General features: G+C 35.9%; 13 protein-coding genes across 13 annotated transcripts; 9 read left to right on the top strand and 4 right to left on the bottom strand. All coding sequences in view use genetic code 12, as the record gives it.

Moving 5' to 3' along the window:
* Window positions 1-208: 208 nt before the first annotated feature.
* Window positions 209-1,903, top strand: DEHA2F06930g (DEHA2F06930p; the record flags this gene model as incomplete). Its single annotated transcript, XM_460661.1, has 1 exon — window positions 209-1,903. One exon carries the CDS (start codon window positions 209-211, stop codon window positions 1,901-1,903), a length of 1,695 nt encoding a protein of 564 aa, XP_460661.1.
* A 302-nt stretch (window positions 1,904-2,205) lies between these two features.
* On the top strand, window positions 2,206-3,402 carry DEHA2F06908g (DEHA2F06908p; the record flags this gene model as incomplete). Its single annotated transcript, XM_460660.1, has 1 exon — window positions 2,206-3,402. The coding sequence occupies one exon, from the start codon at window positions 2,206-2,208 to the stop codon at window positions 3,400-3,402; it is 1,197 nt and encodes a 398-aa protein (XP_460660.2).
* A 171-nt stretch (window positions 3,403-3,573) lies between these two features.
* DEHA2F06886g (DEHA2F06886p) lies at window positions 3,574-4,255 on the top strand (the record flags this gene model as incomplete). The annotated part of the gene is made up of 2 exons (XM_460659.2): window positions 3,574-3,589; window positions 3,645-4,255. The coding sequence occupies 2 exons, from the start codon at window positions 3,574-3,576 to the stop codon at window positions 4,253-4,255; spliced, it is 627 nt and encodes a 208-aa protein (XP_460659.2).
* Window positions 4,256-4,320: 65 nt separating this feature from the next.
* Window positions 4,321-5,124, bottom strand: DEHA2F06864g (mitochondrial 37S ribosomal protein RSM10; the record flags this gene model as incomplete). Its single annotated transcript, XM_460658.1, has 1 exon — window positions 4,321-5,124. One exon carries the CDS (start codon window positions 5,122-5,124, stop codon window positions 4,321-4,323), a length of 804 nt encoding a protein of 267 aa, XP_460658.1.
* Window positions 5,125-5,299: 175 nt separating this feature from the next.
* On the top strand, window positions 5,300-6,205 carry DEHA2F06842g (DEHA2F06842p; the record flags this gene model as incomplete). Its single annotated transcript, XM_460657.1, has 1 exon — window positions 5,300-6,205. One exon carries the CDS (start codon window positions 5,300-5,302, stop codon window positions 6,203-6,205), a length of 906 nt encoding a protein of 301 aa, XP_460657.1.
* A 158-nt stretch (window positions 6,206-6,363) lies between these two features.
* Window positions 6,364-8,145, bottom strand: DEHA2F06820g (DEHA2F06820p; the record flags this gene model as incomplete). Its single annotated transcript, XM_460656.1, has 1 exon — window positions 6,364-8,145. One exon carries the CDS (start codon window positions 8,143-8,145, stop codon window positions 6,364-6,366), a length of 1,782 nt encoding a protein of 593 aa, XP_460656.1.
* A 231-nt stretch (window positions 8,146-8,376) lies between these two features.
* On the top strand, window positions 8,377-9,448 carry DEHA2F06798g (DEHA2F06798p; the record flags this gene model as incomplete). The annotated part of the gene is made up of 2 exons (XM_460655.1): window positions 8,377-8,399; window positions 8,464-9,448. 2 exons carry the CDS (start codon window positions 8,377-8,379, stop codon window positions 9,446-9,448), a joined length of 1,008 nt encoding a protein of 335 aa, XP_460655.1.
* Window positions 9,449-9,700: 252 nt separating this feature from the next.
* DEHA2F06776g (DEHA2F06776p) lies at window positions 9,701-10,788 on the top strand (the record flags this gene model as incomplete). Its single annotated transcript, XM_460654.2, has 2 exons — window positions 9,701-9,715; window positions 9,775-10,788. 2 exons carry the CDS (start codon window positions 9,701-9,703, stop codon window positions 10,786-10,788), a joined length of 1,029 nt encoding a protein of 342 aa, XP_460654.2.
* A 358-nt stretch (window positions 10,789-11,146) lies between these two features.
* On the top strand, window positions 11,147-11,893 carry DEHA2F06754g (DEHA2F06754p; the record flags this gene model as incomplete). The annotated part of the gene is made up of 1 exon (XM_460653.1): window positions 11,147-11,893. One exon carries the CDS (start codon window positions 11,147-11,149, stop codon window positions 11,891-11,893), a length of 747 nt encoding a protein of 248 aa, XP_460653.1.
* A 217-nt stretch (window positions 11,894-12,110) lies between these two features.
* On the bottom strand, window positions 12,111-13,151 carry DEHA2F06732g (DEHA2F06732p; the record flags this gene model as incomplete). Its single annotated transcript, XM_460652.1, has 1 exon — window positions 12,111-13,151. The coding sequence occupies one exon, from the start codon at window positions 13,149-13,151 to the stop codon at window positions 12,111-12,113; it is 1,041 nt and encodes a 346-aa protein (XP_460652.2).
* Window positions 13,152-13,335: 184 nt separating this feature from the next.
* DEHA2F06710g (DEHA2F06710p) lies at window positions 13,336-16,762 on the top strand (the record flags this gene model as incomplete). Its single annotated transcript, XM_460651.1, has 2 exons — window positions 13,336-13,358; window positions 13,435-16,762. The coding sequence occupies 2 exons, from the start codon at window positions 13,336-13,338 to the stop codon at window positions 16,760-16,762; spliced, it is 3,351 nt and encodes a 1,116-aa protein (XP_460651.2).
* A 91-nt stretch (window positions 16,763-16,853) lies between these two features.
* DEHA2F06688g (DEHA2F06688p) lies at window positions 16,854-17,789 on the bottom strand (the record flags this gene model as incomplete). Its single annotated transcript, XM_002770713.1, has 1 exon — window positions 16,854-17,789. The coding sequence occupies one exon, from the start codon at window positions 17,787-17,789 to the stop codon at window positions 16,854-16,856; it is 936 nt and encodes a 311-aa protein (XP_002770759.1).
* A 193-nt stretch (window positions 17,790-17,982) lies between these two features.
* Window positions 17,983-18,441, top strand: DEHA2F06666g (DEHA2F06666p; the record flags this gene model as incomplete). The annotated part of the gene is made up of 1 exon (XM_460649.1): window positions 17,983-18,441. One exon carries the CDS (start codon window positions 17,983-17,985, stop codon window positions 18,439-18,441), a length of 459 nt encoding a protein of 152 aa, XP_460649.1.
* Window positions 18,442-18,590: the final 149 nt, after the last annotated feature.

Here is an 18,590-nt window from a genome sequence, read left to right as displayed (position 1 = left end):
TATATAATCCACTATAACCATTAAGAATGTAAGATGCAATAGATTTGACGAACTATATATATTACATTCTAGAATGGAATGGCTATTATCAATTATTGTGGAGCTCTACTGCTACGCTTCTCCACGTGATTTTCTACAAAAAAGTAGGTTTTATTTTATCTTCAGCTCCTAAAGATAGAGTTGGCCCAACCATTGTGCAGATATTAGAATGTTTACTACTCGACTAGCATTATCACATAGAAGTGTATTAAGAAAGAGTATACCGACAATATCCAGAAGGTTTAATAGTAATAGGGCCAGCAATAAAAGATCAAACCTTGTTAATGGTATCTTCGGTTCCATTATAATTGGTAGTATTGGTATAGCATACAAATATGGGCAAGATTCTATTAGACATAGTCCACCATCAGACGTTTTCCCATTAGAATCTACTACGAAGTTAGAAAATATTTCACCACCGAAATATTGTTCCGAAAATGAGTTATTGCAAGCTGTCAAAGAATTGAAAGAACTTTTGGGAGACGAAAATGTATTTAATTCCAAAGTAGAACTCGAACACCATACAAAGAACGAATTTACGCATCATTTACCAAGGGAACATGAGAAGCCAAGATATGTTATTTATCCATTGTCCACTGAGGATGTGTCAGAATCTATGAAGATTCTCTTCAAGTATAACGTGCCAGTGGTACCCTTCAGTGCAGGCACTTCATTGGAAGGCCATTTTTTTTCAACCCGACAAGGTATCTCAATGAATACTTCAAGAATGGACAAAATTCTAAGGGTTCATCACGATGATTTAGATGCTGTTGTTCAAGCAGGTGTAAACTGGCAAAAGCTAAACGAAGAACTAGCACCTCATAATTTGATGTTTGGAACGGATTGTGGGCCCAATGGCTTGATATCTGGAATGATTAATACAAATGCTTCAGGCATAAATGCTTCGAGATATGGTGCTATGATAAGTAATGTTATTTCCATTACTGTGGTGCTTGCCGACGGAACCATTGTGAAGACCAAACAAAGACCCCGTAAATCAAGTGCTGGATATAATTTGACAGGGTTATTTATCGGTAGTGAAGGCACATTAGGAATAGTGACCGAGGCAACTGTGAAGTTACATGTCAAGCCTCACTTCGAAACCGTTGTTGTAGGCCAGTTTCCATCTATTTTGGATTCAACCAATACAGTGGCCCAAATCTACAGAGCAGGTATCCAGCCAAACGCAATAGAATTGCTAGACAAGGAAATGATGCATTGTATTAACTATAGCGGTTATTTTACTCGCCATTGGCTAGAGTGCCCGACAATCTTCTTCAAAATTGGTGGCATCAATGAAACTGTTGTGACCGAATATGTCAACAAGCTAAAGCAAATCTCGATGCAAAACAACTGCGAGGAGTTCATATTCGCCCAGAATGAAGAGGAACAAGAAGAGCTCTTCTCAGCCCGCAAAAACGCATTCTACGCCATTTTAAACTACGGCAGAAACGAAATAGATGAAGATGTCAGGCTTTGGGTCACAGACATCGCCGTTCCATTATCCAAACTATCTCCCGTGCTAACAAAGGTAGATGAACTCATAAAAAAGTCGGGATTGCGAAGTGTTATTCTCGGTCATGTTGGAGATGCAAATTTCCATGCTGATGTCTTCTACAAACCAGACGAAAAGAAAAAATGCGAGACCCTTATACACGAAATGATGCTATTGGGATTAGAAAATGAAGGTACTTCTAGCGGTGAACATGGAATAGGTAACGGCAAACGGAAATACCTCGAATTAGAATTGGGAATCGATGCGGTGGATTTAATGAGAAGATTGAAATTTTCTTTGGATCCAAAGAGATTATTAAACCCTGACAAGATATTTAAGATTGATCCAACAGATGATAGAGAATACTAATTAGCTTCACATACATATATATATAGAATATAAAATCTGCATTCTCCGATATCCGATTATATAATCATCTACATTGTTTGATGACTAAAAGTACGTTATCGTAATCGACTAATATCAGATCAATTTTATTTCTCGAACAAAAACCGACAATCTCAGATAAAGAAAACTTGAAAATTTTTTTTCAGATAACTTAAAATATCAATAGAATAAACAAGACCATAATCGGTATACTTACAATAGGTATATATAGGGTATAACGGTATATTGATTAACAGAAAAAAAGAATCAAAAATTCAACCAAAATGCTGTTTAACACCGAACAGCTAGATACAAAGTTGGATGGCTTGACACTTGGGGATAGCTATAAACAAGAAAAATTTAGTGAGAATAATAGGAGTAATTCTGAAAATATACCAAATGTAGCACAAGGTACAGATCTAACCATACCGGGGAAAATAAGCTATATTGATAAGCCTAAGACGTCGTTGTTATCCTCGTCGCTTGCCAAAGATTTTCCCCATGCACATGCAAATGCGTTAAGTCCAACAGTTGGTGAGAGAGATGTCAATTTGTATATGAATATGGATGATCGTATGGATACGGAGACGAATTTGACTGACGACCACCCAGAACCTATAATATTGGCCAGTTCTGTTGGAAAGGAGATAGATGGGCGTTTGATTCCATCATCGTCAACAATATCGTTGTTATCGTTAAATGGGCAAAATAGCGGCCAAGGAGGTTGTTATGACACAACTGAGGTCGATGGAAATGGAGGGAGTTCTGGTTACGGTACCATGACGTCGCCGAAGAATTCGAATAATCATTTTGCTGGCAACTATAATTATTCACACATAACATCAAATACTACACCTCAAACTGCATTTATGGACCGCAAACTGGGACATAACAATATAACAAGTAGAAACTCATTGACGCATTTAAACCAAATAAGGTTACAGCCATATCAAAGGTTCAGTTCACCCTCATCTCAACAACCATTCATACAACAAGAAACCACATCAAGCACCACTTGTCAAAGCATTCCGATAGAAAATAAGTCATCGATTATAGTTCCAGACTCACCAAGCTTGGACCCAACTTCAGTAGGAGGATCCCCATCTGGCTTGTGGCTATCGAGCCAAACACCCTCAAAACCATCAACGGGTTCTTTCAAGAACAATTCACGCAGTGAACTATTTCACATGATGCAATCTCAACAACAAAAGCAAAATTATGATTCCATGCAACCAGCAGAGCCAATTCATTCCATTCAGCCTACGCTGCAGTCTACAAATCAATTGATCTATAACGCAAATGCTTCGAATAATTATACCACCACTTCGACAATTAGCTATTTGAAAATAGATGGCAGCACATCACCGATACTACATCCAGTGCAAACCCCATCTGAAGATCCACCAATGACTCCTCTATATTTAAATTCGAATTCCCTTAGTCAGAATGACGTTGGATATTTTGGAAATTTAGCGGAATAAGATGTCTATCTTCGGATCACGATCATGAAAGTATTTATTATGTATATCTATTTAGAATGGTATTTAATTAATTTATTCGAATAAGATACTCTATTTTAGAGATTTCAGTAAAGGCAAAAAATACTCACAAATATTTAAGTATTGATATACGCTTCTTTCAAACAACTAAAAATGTCCACGTATGAAGGTAAGTTTCACGCATACTTGTAATAAGGATCATATCACTAACTCTTATCAAATAGACGATCATAATATAAACACATCAACAACTCCTTCCAACAACGATAATAGACATGGAAGACAACATCAAACTTTATCAACCATAATCGATTCTTTTTTGACACAAGATACACAGCAGGGATCTTCAGAAAATTCTCATGAAGCCTTCACAAATGCATTGAGAGTAATGAATACGGAAGAAGGACTGACCTTAGCGCTAGAGCTTATGAATTCGTTGGAAAATTCAGAGCTTAATTTGAACGATAATAAAGAGAAAGGTGTATCACAGGATTTTTTGGATTCTTTGGAGAGGGTATCAATTAACGATTTACCGAATAAGGATACGGCAGATTGTCCTATATGTACCAATAAGTTTATTGATGATAAGTACCCACTATTAGTCAAGTTACCGTGCAGTGTTCAACAAATAAACGGAAAGAAGGCAAAAGGTCACATATTTGATTTGGAATGTATTGGCCCTTGGTTAAAAATGAATTCCACTTGTCCTTTGTGTAGATTCGATGTGTTAGAAGTTAATAAGAAGAGGAAAGAAAAACTAGAAGAAGAATTGAGGAAGGCCAAAGAGGAGGATGACGAAGAAGAAGAAGAAGAATACTGGGATGATTACGGTTAAATTTAGATGTAGTAGAACCTATTATTTAATGACTTATATATACAGAGAGAATGAACAGTTCAAGCTTATTTAGATTCTTTTGGGGATTCAGCAATATTAGCTTCATCGAAGTATTTCTTAAATGTATCCGATTTTAATAACTCTTCTACCTTATTAGCAATTGGATCGTCAGATCCTTTATAAGCATCAGGCATGTGCATATCGTCGGCGGATAAAGCATCCAATTTCTCACAGAAATCTAACGATTCTCTGGTGTGAATTAATGCATTATATTTGACTCCTTCAATAGCGTGCTTATTAATAAACGATAACCACAAATCTACAACTTCTGGTGTCGCATCATATGCATATACCTTTCTTCCGTAGGTAGTTCTTTTAAAATTTTCTTTCGATTTAGCTTGAGCAAAAGGAGACTTGATAACAGTATATAATCTCTTTTCGGTTTTAAGGGATTGAACCTTCGAACATGGGATCCCCAAGTAAAATGCAGCTCTTGCAGCGAACTCAGATGCTCTAATAAGATCGTCTTTGTCGTATCCTTTAAATTCAATTTTGGCGACCTCATGTCCATGTGTTGGAGGTAATTGTACAGGTTTATATTTTAATAATTCAACATTTAATGGGATAGGTCTCTTAGAAATAGGATTTAATTCATTTTCAGACAAATATTTGGGATCGTACTTATATTCCTCATTCAACAAATTCTGTTTGTATGCTTGTTCTTCTATTTCGTCAACTTGCTTTTGAGAAGCAAATTCGTTTGGTGATAAATATTTCTTTGGTGAAGTATTTGACTTGTTATAACATACTCCAATAGTAGAAAAAGCACGAAATGAGTGATTACGCACTCCTAATATACGACTTAACATGATACTACCGGCTAGAAATGTATTTATACCTACTTTTCACTCAAATATAGGCATTTCTAAGTTTTGAGATTGGACGAACTGTTGATAATTTTTCACACGACCGGATTTTTTTTTTCCATATACCGGAAGATGACATTAGGTCTTAATACTTCTTTCTAAGTAGGCCAAAGAGAACATGGGTAAATCAAGTAAGGATAAAAGAGATCTTTATTATAGAAGAGCAAAAGAAGAAGGATGGAGGGCGAGATCTGCATTTAAGCTTCTTCAGTTGAACGAACAATTTCAATTGTTCAAAGGTGTCAAAAGAGTAGTTGACTTATGTGCTGCACCAGGATCGTGGTCCCAGGTATTATCTCGTGAATTATTTGAAAATCAAAAACAAGCAGATGCTAAGATCGTATCGGTCGATTTACAACCAATGACACCAATAGAGGGGGTGACAACGTTACAGGCAGATATAACTCATCCGAAGACCTTACAAAAAATTCTTGAGATTTTTGGAGGAGAACCTGCAGATTTTGTTTGCAGTGATGGGGCACCCGACGTTACTGGTTTACACGATTTGGATGAGTACATTCAGGCTCAGTTGATCTTGTCAGCGTTACAATTAACTACGTGTATTTTGAAACCGGGTGGAGCTTTTGTTGCGAAAATTTTCAGAGGAAGAGACATTGACTTATTGTATAGCCAGTTGAGTTACTTATTTGAAAGAGTCATCTGTGCCAAACCAAGATCTTCTAGGGGTACCTCATTGGAAGCTTTCATTGTATGTTTAGGATACAAACCAAGAGAAGGCTGGAATCCAATTTTAGACTTGACAAAGTCAACGGAAGAATTTTTTGAAGGTGCCAATATTGGTAGAAGCGATAATTTGGAGCATTTGGATCTTCCGGAAGACGAAGAGAGATTGATAGCAAAATTTGTTGCTTGCGGTGATTTAAATGATGTTGATTCAGATGCAACATATACTTTGGATACAAATTTTAAGAAATTGGCCTTGGATCCTGTTCAAATGCCAACCGCACCTCCTTATAAAAAGGCATTAGAGATGAAGAGAAGGGGTGATTTGGTGAGAAGATGAGTTCGTGGTTGTTTATTTCTTGTATAATAGCTTTTTTTCATATATCGTACAAATATGTGTCTCAGAATAATATATATTTTACTAAATACTAACAACTAAATAGTTGTGTGACATTATTAAAAACAATTTATGGAGCTAGATCTATTAACTAAGTAAAACTAATTATCAGATGTCTCTTCACCTTTAACTAATGCATCAGGCTTTAAAGTTGGGAATAACAAAACTTCCCTGATAGTATTAGAGTCAGTTAAGAACATGGCTAATCTATCAATTCCACAACCCCAACCAGCGGTTGGTGGTAAACCGTATTCCAAAGCGTTACAGAAGGTTTCATCAACCATTTGTGCTTCGTCATCACCTTGAGCCTTTTGTCTAGCTTGTTCTTCGAATCTTTGTCTTTGATCAAATGGATCGTTTAATTCTGTGTAAGCATTACAAATTTCTTTAGTAGCAACAAAAACCTCAAATCTTTCACATAAACCAACATTATCTCTATCTTTCTTGGCTAATGGGGACATCATTTGAGGATGACCGAAAATGAAAGTTGGGTTAATAGAAGCGTCTTCTAATTCACCAACCAACTTATCTAACATTCTAGCGTTGGTTAATGGTGGAGAACAATCTAATTTGTGGTCGATTAAGATTTGTTTCAAAAATTTACCTGTTTCTTCGGTATGCAATTGATCACCAGCTGGGAAGGTAACATTGAAAACCTTTTCTAATTCTTCGATCATATTGACTCTCTTCCATGGTCTGGTGAAATCTAAAGTCAAAGCTTTACCTTCTGGACCTTCTGGATGGTAAGTAACCTTGTAATCACCAGTAATTTTCTTGACCATTTCGGAGAAAAGTAATTCAGTCATATCCATTAAGTCATAAACATCGGCATAAGCTTGATAGAATTCACAAGTGGTAAATTCTGGGTTATGGGTCATATCGATACCTTCATTTCTAAATTGACGACCGATTTCGTAGACTCTATCCATACCACCAACAACTAATTCTTTTAAGAATAATTCTGGCGCAATTCTCATGAACATATCCATGTTCAAATCATTGTGATGAGTAACGAATGGTTTAGCAGTAGCACCTCCAGCAATAACATTCATCATTGGGGTTTCAACTTCAGTAAAATCTCTAGTATCTAAAAACTTACGAATGAAAGAAATGATCTGAGATCTGACCTTGAAACGATCTCTGGTAGATTCGTTCATAATCAAATCTAAGTAACGCTTTCTATATCTGGCTTCTTGATCCTTGAAACCATAATGCTCAGTTGGTAACATGTGCAAACATGGGGTCAATAATTGAACGGAAGTGGCGAAAACGGATACTTCACCCTCACCACCCTTGGCAGGGCTTGTTCTACCAGGATAACCAGTAACACCAATAATATCACCTCTTCTCAAGTATTCGTGCATCTTTTCGTATTCTTCAGCATTTTCAACATCCTGAGCTTGAGCCATGATCTGAATTTGAACACCATCACCCTTCAAAACGTAGAACTTCAACTTGGATCCAGATTCTCTCTTACCCATAATTCTACCACTGACCTTGACTTCAACATCTTTCAAAGATTCACCCTTCTTCAAATCCTTGTACTTTTCAGCGAAGGCCGGTAACTGAATGGAAACATGGAACTTGTGTGGGTAAGGGTTGAAAGCGGAGCCGTCAGCGAGGTTGGCTTGCCTCAATTCGTCAATTTGACGAGATCTGATTTCAAAATATTGATTTGGATTTAAATCAACTAATTGATCCTTCTTCTTAGCGACCTTTGGAGCTGAAGCAGCACTCTTAGCAGCCTTTTCTGCCTTCTTAGCGTCATTGGCTCTTTGCTTTTGTCTCTTTTTTAATTCGGTTTTCGACACTTGTTCACCGGTGACATCATCCAAATAGGTTTTTTGTAATTGTTCAGCAACCTTCGCAACTTCTTCAGACATTTTGCTTGTTTTCTTGCTCTTGAAATGGCTCAATAGTTGTTTGAAGACTTCTTATATGTCATATAGAAGTAAATTTCACCGATAGCATTGAAAAAAATTTTGAGTCACTGATTACTTAATATATTTAGAATATTACATAATCAGAAATTTTATTTCGTTCATCGGTTTGAAAAAATTGCATAGGCTTGAAGGTAACAACAGTTGGATAGTAGTAATTAACACTAATAATTGATGAATATGGCTACTAAGCAAGTGTATGTATTTGAAGTGCCAACGATAGCTATTGTGAATACAAAGAACGTATACTAACGATTATAGAAAATCATACCAAGCGCCAACAACAACATCAATTGATGTTGAATCAAGCGTTGTCTTATCATTGATCAGACATACATCAGAACACTATCCATCATTATATTCAGGAGCTTTGTTAGGATTTGAATCAGACAGTGGTGCATTAGATATCACCCATGCTTTTGCATACCCATATCCAGATCAGTACGAGGGAGGGTCTTTACGTTCAAGAAGTGGAGCTAAATACCAACAAGATATATTGGACTCGTTAAAGAAGTTAGGATATGGTATTGGCTTCCAAGGGTGGTTTCAATCTACTGTTTCCGGTAATTTTGTTACCACACAATTGGTTGATGCGTTAGTTCAACAACAATTGACCAACAAGAACTCATTTATTTTAATTCACAATATGGCTTCCATCGGAAAGGAATTGGACTTGAAGGCTATAAGATTATCAGAGAGTTTTGTCAGAACTTACTTAGACGGTAAGTGGAAATCAAAGGATTTAGAAAATCACAAATTATCGTTCTTGAATATCTTCGACGAGATTCCAATTAGAATCCGTAACCAACATTTGGTCAACTTATACTTGGCATCCTCCACCAATGATACCAAATCTGAAAATGAATTTGATATCTTAAACTTATCTTCCAACCAAAATGTTACTGCCCAATTATTAGAATCCTTATACGGCCAAGTAGATGCATACAATTACGACCAAACCAACTACAATTACTACCAAAGACAACATCAAAAAGAGCAAAGTAAAATTATGCAATGGAAGCAACAAAGAAAGTTGGACAACTTGGAAAGAGCTAAGATCGGCGAAAAGGAATTAGACACCGAAGAATGGCAATCCTTATTTAAGTTGCCTACTGAACCATCAAGATACAATAACATGTTACACTCTCACGCTATAGATGTATTAGCTGATGATATCTTGAAGAGATGCGACGAAGACTTAACAAAGAGCTTTGCGATCGAAAGAAAATTGACTACTGACAAATAGATAACTTATATTTACTGTTATCATTAAAATTTCTGATTGTTGTATACAATTTACCACATTATATCATATAAATTTATCTCTATATTATAATTCTTCTGAATTAGACACTAATTTAACGGAAAAGGCTTTTAAGTAATTCTATACTGTAGAAAAAATCACATGATGTATCTAAATAGTTGATATCATTAATTACAAAACAGTGATTGGCTTTACTTATACTTCTACATAACAAGAAATAAGTAAGAATAAAATATGGGAAAGCCAAAGGTATGTGTTTTTGCTTAGATATATATCACTTTCTACAGGAATGGAACTAACAGGGGTAGTATATTTTACTTGTGAGACATGGAGAGTCAGAAGGGAATTGTGATAAATCAGTTAATAGATATACACCAAATCACAAGGTTGCCCTTACAGATGAAGGGCATAGCCAGGCTAAATCAGCAGGGCTAGTATTGAAAGAATTTTTACAGCATGTGTCCCTGGAAGACGAAGATCGAAATAAAACAAGAAATCCTAAATCGATACTATTCTATACTTCGCCATATTTGCGAGCTAGGCAAACATGTAACAACATTATTGACGGCATAAAATATGTCCCAGGTGTAATGTACAAGGTCCATGAAGAACCTAGGATGAGAGAACAAGATTTTGGGAATTTTCAAAGCACATCAGAACAAATGGAGAAAATATGGCAGGAAAGGGCACACTATGGGCACTTTTTCTATAGAATACCGCATGGCGAAAGTGCTGCTGATGTTTACGATAGAATAGCGAGCTTTAATGAGACATTATTTCGCCAATTTCAACAAGATAACTTTCCCAACATCTTGATCTTGGTAACACACGGTATCTGGGCCAGAGTATTTCTCATGAAGTGGTTCCGGTGGAGTTACGAAGAGTTTGAATCATTGAGAAATATTCCTCATTGCCAATACTTAATTATGAAGAAACAGTCGGAGGGCGGTAAATTTAGATTGAAAACACCATTGAAAACTTGGGACGACCTTCCCGATAGTGACATCGATGAGGAGGTAGTCAAACGAGAATTTGGTGATGAGGTATGTTTCAATACTAAGAATAAGCTTGCCAATCCGGAAGATTTTGACATTACCAGTATCATACAGGCCCAACGAGATGCTATAAAATCAAATAGGTACAAAGATCGACAAATTAAGGATGCATTTCAAAAATCTATGAACACAGACCAACATGAGAAAGACACTTATCCTAGTTCTCCGTCAACCTTAGCATCAAGGTTTACGCTTGATGATCAGAGTGTTGCTAACAGTGTGTCTAACAGCAAGCACAATAGTTTAGAGAACTTACAAGAAGATTGAGTACTAACTCGATTGATTTTCTACATTATTTATTTATTTATTGATATTTATATCCATATCCATATATCTATATAGATAATACATATATCATTCACTATTCGTGTTAGATCCTACTAAAATATTATAAGGCCCAATTCTGTATATTGATGGTTATGTCCACGCTATCGACTGATTCCGGGATCAATAAATTGAAACCTCGGAACAAGGTCGTCCTTTTAATATGGTACAGTCTCGGACTTAATCGTATAAAAGGACGGCCAAATTGCTTAGTTCTTTTCCTAATTATTTCATTATCAATAGGTATTCAATCGATTTATTAAAAACTTAATAGATAAATACAATAATAATAAAATTCAAAATGGCTCGTCAATTCTTTGTTGGAGGTAACTTTAAAATGAACGGTACTAGAGAATCCGTTTCCAAGATCGTGGATGGTTTAAACAAGGCCGAATTACCATCAAATGTTGAAGTTGTCATTGCTCCACCAGCACCATACATTGCTTTAGCTGTCAACGAAAACAAGCAAAAGACTATCGAAGTTTCTGCTCAAAATTGTTTCGACAAGGCTTCTGGTGCTTACACTGGTGAAATTTCCCCAGAACAAATTAAAGATTTAGGTGCCACCTGGACTTTAACTGGTCACTCTGAAAGAAGAACTATCATCAAGGAATCTGATGACTTCATTGCTTCAAAGACCAAGTTCGCTTTAGATCAAGGTTTATCTGTCATCTTATGTATTGGTGAAACCTTAGAGGAACGTAAGGCTAACGTTACCTTAGATGTATGTGCTAGACAATTAGACGCTGTTGCCAGAGTTGTCTCTGACTGGTCTAAGATTGTTGTTGCCTACGAACCAGTCTGGGCTATTGGTACTGGTTTAGCTGCTACTCCAGAAGATGCTCAAGAAACTCACAAGGCTATCAGAGAACACTTATCTAAGTCCATTGGTGCTGATGCTGCTGAAAAGACCAGAATCTTATACGGTGGTTCTGTCAACGGTAAGAATGCTCCTGAATTCAAGGACAAGGCTGATGTCGATGGTTTCTTAGTCGGTGGTGCTTCTTTAAAGCCAGAATTTGTTGACATCATCAAGTCAAGATTGTAAATGTCTCATCTATAGGCTATTTATGTTTATGTCTATTATAAAACGCTTATTTATTATGTCTGGACAGTAAGTCCTTCAGTTTGTAAATTTTTCAACCCCAGATTTTTATTTCAGAAATTTCGGTAGAATGGAACCTCGTTCGGTTGCGAGCAATCACATTTACAAAAAACCTTTGTACGTTAGCTATGACGCTAACCTACGTATACCAAGACAAGCTTCATTGGGCGATAGATTTATTCCAATTGTCAAATATGATCTCCTTCGCAAGATCTTCACCCCAGCCTTTAATTGAGCATATCTTGATAAAAATTTCTTTTAGCTGATTGAAATATTCTTCTCTTCTCTCAGGATCTAGTAGATATTTGTCTATACCAACATCAGTTTCTAGTAGTATCTGATCGTTGCCAAGTAGTTTAACGAGATCTTTTAACGAATCTTGTTTCTTGGCGGATCCATTAATCCAATTTGAGAGCGAAAAATATAATAGTCGATTCGACTTCGAAAAGTGTCGTATCCACAAACCTGCCTGATCGAGAGATCCGGAATATGAATGAAGTATAACTGAAGAAATGCCGTCAAGTTCTTTTTTACTAGTTACTTGGTCGTATAGTAAACCATGTGCCTTGACACAATGTAAAGAAATAGGTCTTTTCAAACTACTGGCCAATTTCAATTGCCTTGCAAATATGTATGCTTGGTGATCCATTTTGACTCTACAGGCCGATAGCTTATTTGGATTATCGTTGAGGGGGAGTTTCTGATTGCCAAAATATCCGTTCAGTGGAATTCTAAATAGTTTATCTAACCCAATTTCTCCAATGCCAACAGAAAATCCCTTTTTTTGATGCTTGTTGGCAAGCCTGCGTATTTCATTAACATGCGAGTCGAAGCTTATGGGATTTGGTAGTACCTCTAACAACTCGGACGGTGGTGTAGGATCAAGTACTGATTCGTAATGAATTTGCTTCCATTCTTGTTCGTTCTCAAATTCCTCCAACTTGAGATCAGTAAATAAGTGGCTGTACCATGGATGAATACCGAAATATGGGAGAACAGTTTTGTTTTCTAATTTGTCTAATATTAAGTCTATATGAAATATGTCTACATGATTTGAGGACATAATATGAAAGAACTCTCTGCGGTCAATTATTGACTCCAGAGTGTTCAAAAAATTCCCTAATTCTTCTGCTCTTTGAGATGAACATTCCACATCTAAATGACAGTGACTGTCTGCTAAAAACTGTACATATCCATTCATTATCAAAGGATTCTCTTACTTTAAGCGTGTAAGCAACAGTCCCCCAACAGAATCTATATATGAGCTGGGCACGTGACAGTAGCAACATTATAAGGAATCAAGGCAAAGTTCTACCTATAACTACTATAAAAAGTATTAGGAATTGAAACTAAATAAGTAGACTAGATATTTGGATAAGTTGAAAATGACCATTATTATTGGAACTTTGTATGTATACGAGATTAAAGTTGTTTGAATCTATTGCTTATGAATTGAAGACGAATGAATATTAACATTTCAATAGATTTTTGCCTTATACGGTCAAGTTCGATGTGGGCGGTAGAGTTGATTATGACATCGACATAACGCAGAAGGATGCTACAGTACCTAATATTCAAAATGATGCAAGAAATCAACAAAGGAAAAGCGTATCAGCAGGTATGGGCACTGGCATATCGCAAAGCTCGATTTTACCATCGTTAAGCACATCTCAGCAGCATACACCTCGCTCGGGATCACCCACTTTTAATGATAATGCCAGTATAATGACAGGCAGTGATACTGATCAGGTCAATTCTGCACAGGAATTTTTTCACAGTCATAAAAGAACACCCCATGATAGCCAAAATATTCTAACAGATAACTTGTATGATAAACTAGGATCGAAGTTGATTCAACCAAGATCTAGGTATAGTAATGTTGCATTTCAGAGTCTGGTAGTAGACCCAAAGAAGAAGAGTGAAGATGCTGGTCTCCCAGGGTTGAAGATCAACAGATCATCAAATAATTTGACGTCCTTAAATAACTCATCATTTAGTTCCTATTCTAACATGATTGGTTTAAATCCAACTACTAATTCTTCTACGATGTCTGTACCTTCGACTAGACAGAGAACACCTATTTCTAGGCAGGGATTTACCTTGCATAGCAATAGTAGCTCGAATTCAATTCCCACACGCATCAAAGAAGTAGAGGAAGAAGAAGCAAGAGAAAGTGATTATGCAAGTGATAAGAGTGTGGATGAAGATCATATTGAAAATTTTAATGATTTGGTACATGGAAGAACAGAATCAAAGTTGACTCCGTTCGGAGGGTTTTCTAAACCAGACTTGGAGGACGGTATACTAAACCAGGAAAACATTTTTGAGGATGCACCATGGAAAGTTGTATTAGCTGGTAAAGGTAACGTTTCTTTGACAAAGGCTGTTCAAATTGCAGTTGATGCTGGTGGTATTAATGACCATAAATGGGTAGGTACCTTAGCTATGCCAAGTGACGCGGTACCAAATTCAGTAATTAACGGTATTTCTGATTCCTTAAGTGAAAACTACGACTGTGAAGCTGTTTTTCCTAATGATATAACTTTCCAAGGCCATTATAAATCATTTTGTAAGCAAATTTTGTGGCCAACGTTACATTATCAAATTCCAGATGATCCTAAATCAAAGGCCTTTGAAGATCATTCGTGGGGTCATTATAAGCTATTAAATCAACTAGTAGCTGACAAAATTGTTGATTTATATAAGAAAGAAAACGGGTCTTCTGATCCTAATGATCCTAATAATATGATTTGGATTCATGACTATCATTTATTATTAGTACCCAAAATGATCAGAGAAAAGTTGCCGGAAGCCAAAATTGGTTTATTTTTACATGTCTCGTTCCCATCATCTGAAGTATTTCGTTGCTTTGCTCAAAGAAAGGCTATATTAAGTGGGATGTTGGGTGCTAATTGTATTACATTTCAAACTGATGAATATGTTAGACATTTCTGGCAAACCTGCAACAGGTTATTGTTAGCAGATGCTAACGAATTTGGTATAACTTATGAAGGCAAATTCACGATGATTAATACTATCCCAGTTGGTGTGGATGCTAAATCGTTAGAAGGTTACTTAGGATCGAATGAAGTTAATGAATGGAGAAATATGATTAGAGAAAGATGGTCCAATAAGAAATTGATCGTCAGTAGAGATAAATTGGAAAAATTACGTGGTATTAAGCAAAAGTTATTAGCATATGAAAAGTTTTTACATAGTAATCCAGAATACGTGGATACAACTGTTTTAATTCAAATTTGTCCAGGTACAACACAAGATTCAAGTTATGAAAGTGAAATCATGTCTATTGTTGGAAGAATTAATGCATTGACAGGTGATATATCTTTTTCGCAACCAGTAGTGTTGTTGCAACAAGATATAGGGTTTGAGCAATATGTGGCTTTACAATGTGAAGCTGAAGTATTTGTGGTCGCTTCTATGAGGGAAGGCTTAAACTTGACTTGCCATGAGTACATAATTGCAACCACAGAAAAAAAATCGCCTTTAATGCTTTCCGAATTTACTGGATCTTCACCTCTTTTGAATTGTAATGGAGAAGGGGCAATTTTGATTAATCCATGGGATCTTAAACGATTTGCAGAATTATTTAAAGTACTGTTAGATATGGGACAAGATGAAAAGGTTAAGCGCTGGACTAATTGTTACAAGACAATTTGTAACCACGATTCGAGAAATTGGGTTGAAAATTGTTTACAAGGTATTAATGAAGGATGGGATTATGACCACAGTAGAAATTTAAACAAACTAATCCCGTTCACAAGAGATATATTTGATAGTTTTTATTCTCGTAATGATGGAGGTAAAAGATTATTCTTCTTAAATTTGGACACCCCTTCTGCTATTGCTTCAACAAATGATCCAAGTTCAAAATTTCATAAGCTCACCTCTAAGTCAGCCGTAGCAGCAGCTGGTAAAAATGGAGCATTTTCCGAATCTTCTAGATTTGCAAGCTTACTAAATGAATTATTATCTGATCCTTTAAACCACGTTTACTTGACCAGTTATTTGAAAAGGTCAGATTTAGATACGTTGTACAATAGAAGTCCTAATTTGGGCCTTGTTGCGGAGAATGGTGGTTATATTAAGCTCACAGAGTCAGATAAGTGGATATCTATTATTGATGAAGTCGAGCTTGAAGGTTGGATGCCTCAGGTTTCACAATTAATTGCATCTAAAGTAGAAAGATTACCTGGTTCTCATATGGAGGTTGAAGACTGCACAATCAGATTTCACCCTGGTAAGTCTTTTGAAAATGATCGTGAAAGAAGTTTGTCTATTTTGGGAGATTGTATTCAGCATGTTAATGAATTATTCCTGGATCAGGATGGTGTCCATGCGACCTTGATCAGAAATGTTTTAATAGTGCAAAAAAACAAATTATCTATGAAGGCTTTGAAGTTCATTATTTCTTATTATAACCAAAAGAAGCAGGGAATCAAAAGTGAATCATTGATAGAAGAATATCAAGTTAAACAGGTTCCAGGCTCTGCGCCTAGCACACCGATATCTGAAACAGCAAGCTTACCACCTATTAAGAGCCCTACGTCCAAAATTCAAAAAAACTTAGTCACCGCTTTATTTTTAAGTGGTGGTTCTACGCTTATTGATGAACCTGGTTATGAATATGCAAATGGTTTGGAGAGATCTGGTGAAATACCAGAGGTGATAACAGTTACTGTTCTCGGTGCAGATTCAAGAACTTCGGCAACGTACTGCGTTTCTGGAAAGAACGAACTATTAGGAATATTGTCAAATCCAGTGAGCGAGCCCTATAAGAGCCACACAGCATAAATTACTAGATATGTTTTGTATATAGATATTAATATAGCTTTGTTTATTTACAATTACACAATTCGCAAAATGAATTAAATTACCCCTTCTTCTAAAACTGCTTATCTTTATAACTTTCAACCACCAAGCCGTTGAGTTCGTCAAGGCTGTCCATAAATGTCTTCTCTTCTTCCTCTGCCATCACTCTATATTTATTCCAATAATGAACCAAGAATTCATCTTCCGTTAAAATAGAAGCATCCTTTGGTCTATTTACAACCCATATATTTTCTTTTGATCTCTTATGGGTCTCTCTGTCATCTTCCATTCTTAACAAAATATGTTTCTTTGAGAGTAAAAGTTCATTTGCTTTGCCGTTATTTTGGTCTTTTTGTGACTTGCCTCCCTTATAACTAAACATGTCCTCCTCCTCTACGGATTCTTCAATCATTCTCAGGTGTTTTAACAACCGCAATCTCTCGTATTGACTCTGTTTTTTCTTTTTGATTAACAAATCCCACGTAGTTATTAATGGATCTGACGCTTCAATCTCATCTTCCACTTTGATGTCAGGAAACGGTAAATTGGTGTCGATGTTCTCTAAATCTTCATCTGTAAATAACTCGGATATACCACTGTACTTTTTGTTGTATTCATCATAATTAACCTTACATGTTTCAGATATATTCTTCAAACTATTATAGGCGTTGTATAAACTTGAATTGTTTGACCCAGGTAATACCTTGAGTAAAATTTTGGGTAGAGAATTTTTCAAGTTATGCACATACGGATACGTATAGTGGGATTTTGGTTGCAGTGATATAACCAATGATTCATGCATTAATACTTCTATAAATTGAAAAATCGTCGACTTGGTGTTTAGCTCTATGTTTGGGTCATCTAAAGTGTCTATGATCGTATGGAACAAATAATCTTCACTTTCTGAATTTTTTAATGCAAAGTGTGCTGCTCGAGTCAAATTTTGAATGGAGGGTGTTAACCCCTTAAGTATTTGTGTGAATTGTGTACTAGCTTCGAACGAATCCATTTAATGCAGTTATTATTTAAAGTAATATGGATTCTTTATGTCTTTACTATAGTCTAGCTAATGACTTTTCATATTTAAAAGATTATGTCATGCTTATATAATCATTAGGTGGCCATTAAAATTTTCAAAGAACTATGAATAGTATCTTACCGTTTCCTTCTTTTCCTAATTAAGAACCTTATACGAATTCAAAATGGGTAAAACTGGTAAAGGTAAAGGTGGTAAGAATAGAAGAAGAGGTAAGAATGATAACGGTGGTCAAAAGAGAGAATTAATCTACAAGGATGAAGGACAAGAATACGCTCAAATCACCAAGATGTTAGGTAATGGTAGAATCGAAGTTTCATGTTTCGATGGCGAAAAGAGAATGGGTCACATTAGAGGTAAATTAAGAAAGAAGGTCTGGATGTCCCAAGGTGATATTATTTTAGTTTCTTTGAGAGATTTCCAAGACGACCAATGTGATGTTATCCACAAATACAATTCTGATGAAGCCAGAACATTGAAGAATGTCGGTGAATTGCCAGAAAATGCTAAAATTAACGAAACCGATACATTTGGTGCCGACGAAGATGAAGATGTCAACTTCGAATTCGGTGCTGAAGATAGTGATGAAGAAGAAGGTGAAGATTTGGATATTGATGATATTTAAGTAGAGTTGCGCATTAATGGTTCCTATACATTGTATTTTATAGTTTGAATTTAGTTATTTATTCACCAACAATATATTGATAATATAACTTTTTGTATCCTATAAATTGTATTGTTTAATACTAACATATACCTACATATAATTCCAAA

This window comes from Debaryomyces hansenii, assembly GCF_000006445.2.
Source record: "Debaryomyces hansenii CBS767 chromosome F complete sequence".
Classification (NCBI taxonomy): domain Eukaryota; kingdom Fungi; phylum Ascomycota; class Pichiomycetes; order Serinales; family Debaryomycetaceae; genus Debaryomyces; species Debaryomyces hansenii.
This window is presented reverse-complemented; position numbering and strand designations above follow the sequence as displayed.